Raw genomic sequence first — 7947 nt, forward strand, 5'->3', positions numbered from 1 at the left:
TGACCATTTATTCCTACCCTTTGTTTCCTATCTTTTAACTAGTTACCAATCCATTAGAGGACCTTCTCTCTTATCCCATAGCAGCTTACTCTGCTTAAGAGCCATAGGTGAGGGACCTTGTCAAAGGCTTTCTGAAAATCTAAGTGTACTATACCTACTTGATCACCCTGTGACACTGCACCACATTCTTCAGTGATATTATATATATATCTATGCCAAAGTGCTGCCGAAGGCACCGGTTCTTCAGCTTCTGGCAGCGTGCGTGCGTGCAAAAAATAGGATTATGGCATAAATATGATGCATTTTATGCAAGATGGGTCATGTGAGAGGTCAGGATTTGTTGAATATATTTGCATGCATGTATCATTTTTGAATCTGAAGTTATGAATATTCACTATGTATCTGTATTTCAAATGTACTTACATCTGGGTAACACCTGCTAGATAATCAGTCTATATAGTTGGTAGGGAAGAGCCTATTCAGGGCAACGGGCCATTAGGAAAAAAAACAATAGGCCTTAGGAGAAGCTTATCTCCCACCTAGCAAGCCTTACTGCGAATGCTCCAAACAGCCTATAAATAATGGCTGCTATGACTCTACACGGACATGTGACCAGGCTACATGATTCTTGACTCCATCTTGAGATGTCAGTATTTTTCCTCAGATTGGTCTGGGAACCACGCTTTAGAATAAAGGTTCTTGCCCTATACAAGAGCTATATAAAATAGGGAGTGACATCAGCTGTGGTTCTTCACTCCCCACACAGGAAGACTCCTGGAAACACCTGAGGAACAGAGACTGAACTGGGGGAGGTGCTGAGCCCAGGCTGAAGGGATTTCTAGCCTATGAATGAAACACCTGGGGATTCCAAGCTATAAAGCAAGTGCAGCTTGCCACTAAAGAATCTGCAGCCTGCTTGTATCATCTCTTAGGATGAGAATCTGCTAATTCATATCCAATCTATTTAGTATATTCTTAGTTTGCATTTTTTTATTTATTTGCTAGGTAATCTGCTTTCATCTGTTTGCTATCACTTAAAAGCTCTCTTTTATAGTTAATAAACTTGTTTTGGCTTTATCTAAACCAGTGAGTTAGAGTGAAGTGAATGGGAATCATAGCTCAATGGGCAAAGGCTGTTGCATATTCCTCTCCATATTGAGGGAAGGGGCAAACTTTATCAGCTTACACTGTACAGTTCTCTGTGCAGGACAAGACAGCATAATTTTGGGTTTATACTCCAAAGGGGATGCATGCCTAGGGAGCTGGGAGTCACCTTAGTTGTAGCCTTCCTATGCAGGGGCTGGTCAGAGAGCCTGCATGTGATTGCAGCTGGGTATGTCCTTACCTGTATGGTAAAAGTGCAGGCTGGAGGACGTTGCAGCTTGTCACAGCAGTGCTATCTGAGAGGGAGCTCAGGCTAGTGGGTCAGGGAGCTCAGTATTATCCCAGTTCCAGGTGGCACCCCAGGGGCATCCAGCATAGCCCCTTTTCCACATGCTTGTTGAGCCCCTCAAAGAATTCTAGTAGATTGGTGAGGCATGATTTCCCTTTACAAAAACCATGTTGACTCTTCCCCAATAAATCATTTTCATCTATGTGTCTGATAGATATAGATGAAGCTGACAGAACAATTTAGAGAAAAAGGAAGGGTTAGATGATGAAATACAAGGGGTCAGGAAGAAACAAGGTGTACAACAAAACCAAGAGAGAGCGCACTTTTTTTATAGCTTAAAAAGAGGTGACTGATAACATTAAAATTAAATAAAATGCACAAAGAATAGACAACTGTTTTATTATTCATTTAAATTTTAAGGAGCGTGGTGGCAGATTCTTCAGTGTGGCTAATATACTTAGCTGACAGGCAAGTTTCAAGCTGTCCAAATTCATACGTCTTTTCTTTAAAATGAAAACGACCCTGTGAAAATTGAATTCACTCATTGTATTCTATGCCTAAAAACTCACAGTGACATTATTTGTATCCAATAGAAGGGTCATAGTGGTCTAATTTCAGAAAACAAGCAAGGACAGAATAGAAATCGCAAGCCGGATTGTCAAGTCATTCACATTTTTGCACATAAAAATCATCATTTCTTTCTGCAGCTTTCATTTTGACCAAAAATGTTACCCCCTTTGCAACTTTTACACACACACACACACACACACACACTGGAGCATCTCCTTCCTGTTCTGGTGCTGCTGTTTAGTCCCTTTCCACATCTCTCTTCTAGTCACTTTCGCTCACACCATTCACTCCAGGTCTGGCATGGCACAAGGTCTGAAAAATAATCAATCATCTTGTTCTGTCTTGCAGCAAAGTGGACTGCAGAGACAAACAAATAAAATATATGCAGTAGGGTTTCACTTGGTATACCCAAGCGCATGCACAGCACAAAGCAATGGAACGGAGCCGAGTGGCCAAGAGGCCAGCCATTTCATTCTTCAGAATCCAACATAGGCTGCAAAGTTAAACTTCTTATGTCTGCTTTGAGTTGCAGACAGAAAGATGGACTGGAACAGAATGGGAAACAGGTAAAGCACCAGCATATAGATAACTTCTCAGGAGGGTAACTGTGGAGAAGCCAGAATATGGTCTACCTTACCTCTCTGCAGCGTAGGTCTTTATATCGCAAGTATCTGCCAACCCGCACTACAGTGAATCATTAATTTGACTGTAAATAAGGAAAGAAGTTAAAAGAAAAGGTGAATGATGCCCTCTCCTTTTTATAAGAACTTTATTTTGTAATCTTAAAGAGACTTTTAATAAGATTTTCTAAACAGGAAGTTGTATTTGTTGTTATTGTTGTATGTCTGTCGTTGCTGATGTGGGGCTTCAGTTGTTGGAGTAGTGGGTTTTTTTGGGGAGAAACAGGTCAGAAGAGAGGGAAGCAGCCCGGCAAAGACATGACAGAGTATCACCTGAGCCTCTCCCAAGCCTGTAAGCAAGATGGTAGATTAGTAGCTCAAGAGATCACAGAGCCAATGCTTTGATTTTTCAAACTTGCTACTGAAAGGTGGGCAGGAACATTGTGGAATTACACTGGGAGGGATCAGAAGCTGTGTTAGTCTGTATCAACAAAAAGAACAAGGAGTACCGTAGAGACTAACAAATTTATTTGAGCATACGCTTTCGTGGGCTAAAACCCCCTTCATCGGATACATGCAGTGGAAAATACAGCAGGAAGATATATATACACACAGAGAACATGAAAAAATGGGTGTTGCCATGCCCACTATAACGAGAGTGATCCATTAAGGTGAGCTATTATCAGCAGGAGAAAAAAACCTTTTGTAGTGATAATCCGGATGGCCCATTTCCAACAATTGACAAGAAGGAGAGAGTAACAGTAGAGGGGAGGGAAATAAGCATGGGGAAATTGTGTAATGAGCCAAAGAAAAAAAACTATTTCCCCATGCTTATTTCCCCCCTCCCCTCTACTGTTACTCTCTCCTTCTCGTCAACTGTTGGAAATGAGCCATCCGGATTATCACTACAAAAGGGTTTTTTTCTCCTGCTGATAATAGCTCACCTTAATGGATCACTCTCATTATAGTGGGCATGGCAACACCCATTTTTTCATGTTCTCTGTGTGTGTATATATATCTTCCTACTGTATTTTCCACTGCATGCATACGATGAAGTGTGTTTTAGCCCACAAAATCTTATGCTCAAATAAATTTGTTAGTCTCTAAGGTGCCACAAGTACTCCTCGTTCTTTTTACTGGGAGGGATATAGCACTACTGTTAGCTATGCTTAGCTTTGTTCAGAACAAGTGGATCACAACGGTGGTGTGAATGCTGTTTTATGTCCAGAGACCTTCCACCTGAAAGCACTTGCAGCCCCAACTGAAGTCAGGGGAGCCATTGGTCCTCAACACCTTTGTAAGCCAAAGGCATAGTGTGCTACAGGTATGCTATGTTAGAGGATTATAATTACAATGTTCTAGAATGGACAAGACATTGGACAGCTCTACAACCCCAGGCTACAGGTTCTCTCTGCATTCACAAGCAAACACAGTGAATCCACTTTGTGAAAAGGAATTCTGGAGATGAAGGGGGAAGGCATCTTTTAAATATTTCTATCTGTCTGTGGACAAGAACAGGGAGGATCTGCAGGTAAGGAGCTCACTGTTTATCTTCCTCAGTGTTCCAGACACAGAGCTGGGCAGGCAAGCATATCTTTGATAGTATTCCTTTAAAAAAAAAAAAAAAAAAAACCAGAAATAAAGCTATTACCCAACTGTATCCCAGAACTGTATTTTAGAACATCAGTTTTATTACAGTGACTGTATCACTACAGTTAAGTGAGAGCTGTCATCTCCATTATTAATTCCTATCTTTAAGGGTTTATAGCCAAGTCAATAAAAAAAATTTTCAAGCTATAATTTGATATACAAGGTCCAAGTCCACCGCACTTTTTTCTGTCAAGTTTAAAACAGGGTTAATTCTTCTGAGTTCAACATAGATGCCACAATGCTTTCCACAATCCTTCTGGCAATTTGATCAGAGAAATCTAAAAGTCAAGTTTCTTTTTCAACTAGTCAGTTTCTAATACAAATGAACCTTTTTACAAGTGGAAGAAAAATATGGAAGCAAAATAAGTTACTGTTCTGCACGTGCACAAACCATAAGTTCAAACCACAAATTTCACCAACCAATGTTTGACAGATTCCAATACCGTGTTGAGCCCTTAAGACCCACTGAAATAACAGCTTACAATATGTCAAGATAGACCTATCTTAACATACACTGATACTACTCTGACAAGTAAAACAGAAGGTGTCAGTGCAATGCATTATGTAGCAACAGTAAACAAACAGCAGCCATGAAATAATGAATGATCTTTTCTGACTGAGTTGAGAACTCCTGCTTGCTCTATAAAAATTTTTTAAAGGAGCTGCAGGTATTAACCTGCTCTCTGAAAGGCACAACATAATACGGTACACAAATCTGTATCGCTACATCTGGGGAAACCGGTCAGTACAACTAGAAAGAGGGAAAGTTTGTTGCCTGTAATTCTGCTTCCCTGAAGGCCTACAGGCGTCTCAAGCCTGCATTTTAACTCTTTAGCATGAGATTGGTACAACTCCCCTAGATCTTAAGATTTTGCCCCTTGAGAACATCAGCAGCCAAGAAGAGGGCAAGCCATTCCTGCTACTGAACATCATCCATTGCCCCTGCCAAATATAAAAGTTGCCTTCTGATAGCTCCAGTCAGTTCTTTTGCATGGGAAAGGAAACTGCTAGAAAGTAAAGCTAATTTAAGACTAAAACAAGAGAAGAATAAAAAAAAAAAAGATGTAACAGAAAACCTAAAAAAAAATTAACTTTCATACTAAGGCTACAGGAGTTCTGCTCTGCCGCTCCTTAATCCCGAGATTGCTCATGGACAGACTGTCCACAATAGTGCTCTGGCCTGGAAAGAGATTTGGTAGTTTATGTCTGGTCAGAGAAAGAACATTAAGAAGGGCTACAGCCAAGAGTGGAGAGAAGAAGAGACCTAGGGCTTGCCTACACTGGCAACGTTAAAGTGCTGGTGCACTGTCTACACTGGCGCTTTACAGCGCTGAAAAGTGCAGCGCTCGGGGGGTGTTTTTTCACACCCTGAGTGAGAAAGTTGCAGCGCTGTAAAGTGCCAGTGTAGACAAGCCCCTACATTCCCTCAGAGGAGAGGGCAGTCTCTTTGCCCAGCTACCTTCAAGGGGCTCAAGACGTCACTCCCACACTTGCAGAGCTTCCCAAACAGGAGACACAATCAAAAGCCTTCCTGGATTGTTTACATAAAACATGGTGGCCCAAGAGTGCACTTGCCCCAGGACCACCTTTTCGGATATCAGGTCTCTGACAACTGCCAGTGTGTACAGGGCTGCCCTAATCTCCAGAGTATTTATAATCCGTTAAAGACTAAATTCTTTCATAATGGAGCCCCTCCCAGGTTGGATATACCTGTGGTTACTGTGCTTTGGAAGTGTTTGAAAACCTATTCTTAATTGCAAATTGGATCTCTCTGGTTTGATAATGATCTAGGAACAGAGCTTGAGGTGCAACGCAAGAGCCCCTTGTCTATCTTGCTTCCTACTGGGATCTCCAGGTCTCCTGATGTTACCTCATAAGGAGATGTACTACTCGATAGCTCTAGATAACAAGACCGAACATTTGTATTAGGGTTCAAGCTGTGACCTGCTAGCTCTTCCTTATCGTTTTTGACAGAACAATGATGTCCTAGATCCCATTGTGGGGCAGGGAAGCCTTGAATTAAATTAGTCTGTGCAGAGGATAGAAATTTCTCAAAGGGTGGTCCAAGGCTGTGGAACGAACAACTCCAGGAACTGAAAACTATCACAAACCTCACCACCTTCCACTCCAAGTACTAGGAGCACTTCTTTGAATTTATAAATACATAGCAACAGGTGTATTTAAACAAAAAACTACCAAAACACACCATGGCACATGAGAGGGGATGAGAGAATAAACATCACCTTGCTTAATGAATGACTGGAAGATGCTCAGATACTATGAGCATGAATGTGGTTTAAGGAGTTAAGACCCAAAAGGAGAATCCTGAACAGATGGTCTCCAGGAACCTAACATTGAAGATAATCTGCTGTGGCTCACGAAAGGTTACGCTCAAATAAATTTGTTAGTCTTTAAGGTGCCACAAGTACTCCTTTTCTCCCGACACTGACTCCAGCCCCCTCTTACAATTTTCCACTCCTGACAATTAAGTCAGAAGCTTAATATGAATCGCCCTTCTCTATAGTTTGGTTTTTGAGACTCGGTTTTTTTAAAGCAGGAAGGGCTTGGGCTCAAAAAGCAAAACAATTTAAAATAAAAATTAAAAAAAAAAGCAACCCTCTGCAGTTGCTGTGAGGTCGCAGCGCCCCGGGTATCACAAGCCTAGAGATGCCACAGGAAAGCGTTTAAGCATCGCTCGGGGGCCGGAGCGCGCTCTGCGGGGGGAGGCTGTTCAAACACCGACGGAGAGCTACCGCCCCCACGCCCCGATCCCCCGCACGGCTCCACACCCGCGCCTCCCGCGCCCCGGCCGGCAGCCCCGGGGCTCGAACTCCGAGCCCGCCCCCCGGGGAGCGAAGCGCCCCCCCACGAAGCAGGCAGCCGCACCAAAGGCGCCGGGCGTGCGGCGACCGCGGGGCTGGAGGCACCAGGGGCAGCCGCCTGGTCCCGCAGCCGCCTGGTCCCCCGCCCGCCGGGCCCAAACCCGCCCTGCCCCCAGGGGGCGAGCGCGAGCCGCCCCCCGGCCGGCGCCCCCACGCCGCAGGGCTCTCGGGAGGGAAGCGGAGAGGCAGAGCCCGCGGCCGCCCGGCACCTGCCTGCCGCCCGCCCCGCTCACCTCGTCCCCCCATTTGAGCACGTCCTTGTGGCGCTCGGCCACGGCGCGGTAGATGTGCAGGAACTGGAGGATGCCGTGCCGGCGCACGTGCTCCGCGTGCCGCTGCGTCTCCTCCCAGCTCAGCGGGGAGCCTTGCGACAGCAGCCCCATGCCGAAGCCGCCGCCGCCGCCGCCGGGCCCGGGCTCTCAGCGCGGCAGGTGCCCCCGGCGAGGCGGACGCGGCTGGGACGCAGTGCGCGGAAGCGGCGGCAGGAGCCTGTGTCCCGGCGTAGCACGTGACGGGGGCTAGCGGCGGCCCGCGTCAGGCCGTGACTCAGCACTTTCCGCCGGGCCCGCCCCGCGCCCCGCCCCTGGGCCGCCCGTCACCCCGCGGGGAGGGCCCGGCCGGGCCTCGGCAGAAGCCGAGCGCCCCCGGGCTGAGGAGGTGGGAGGTTACTTCGGGCGGGAGCCGCGCCCCGATTCCCGCTCCAGGCTGGAGGCGGAGCCCTGCCAGCCGGCAACTTCCTGCGCCCGCGGCCGGGGCGGCCTTGCAGGTGCGGGACGCCCTTGCCAGGTAAAGGGCGGCTCTGAAATCCACCTGCGGTGACTTGAGCAAGGGG

The 7947-nt window shown here is 46.1% G+C and overlaps 1 protein-coding gene across 1 annotated transcript in view; it reads right to left on the reverse strand.

Annotated features, from left to right (window-relative positions):
• GCLC (glutamate-cysteine ligase catalytic subunit) overlaps positions 1 to 7595 on the reverse strand; it is a 57328-nt gene extending 49733 nt beyond the window's left edge. Inside the window, exon 1 of the mRNA XM_077812643.1 lies at positions 7349 to 7595. Within this exon, the coding sequence (XP_077668769.1) occupies positions 7349 to 7498 (150 nt within the window). The 5' untranslated portion in view covers positions 7499 to 7595. The remainder of the gene's footprint in view (positions 1 to 7348) is intronic.
• Positions 7596 to 7947: the final 352 nt, after the last annotated feature.

The sequence above is a fragment of the Eretmochelys imbricata genome, chromosome 3 (assembly GCF_965152235.1).
Source record: "Eretmochelys imbricata isolate rEreImb1 chromosome 3, rEreImb1.hap1, whole genome shotgun sequence".
Taxonomy (NCBI): domain Eukaryota; kingdom Metazoa; phylum Chordata; order Testudines; family Cheloniidae; genus Eretmochelys; species Eretmochelys imbricata.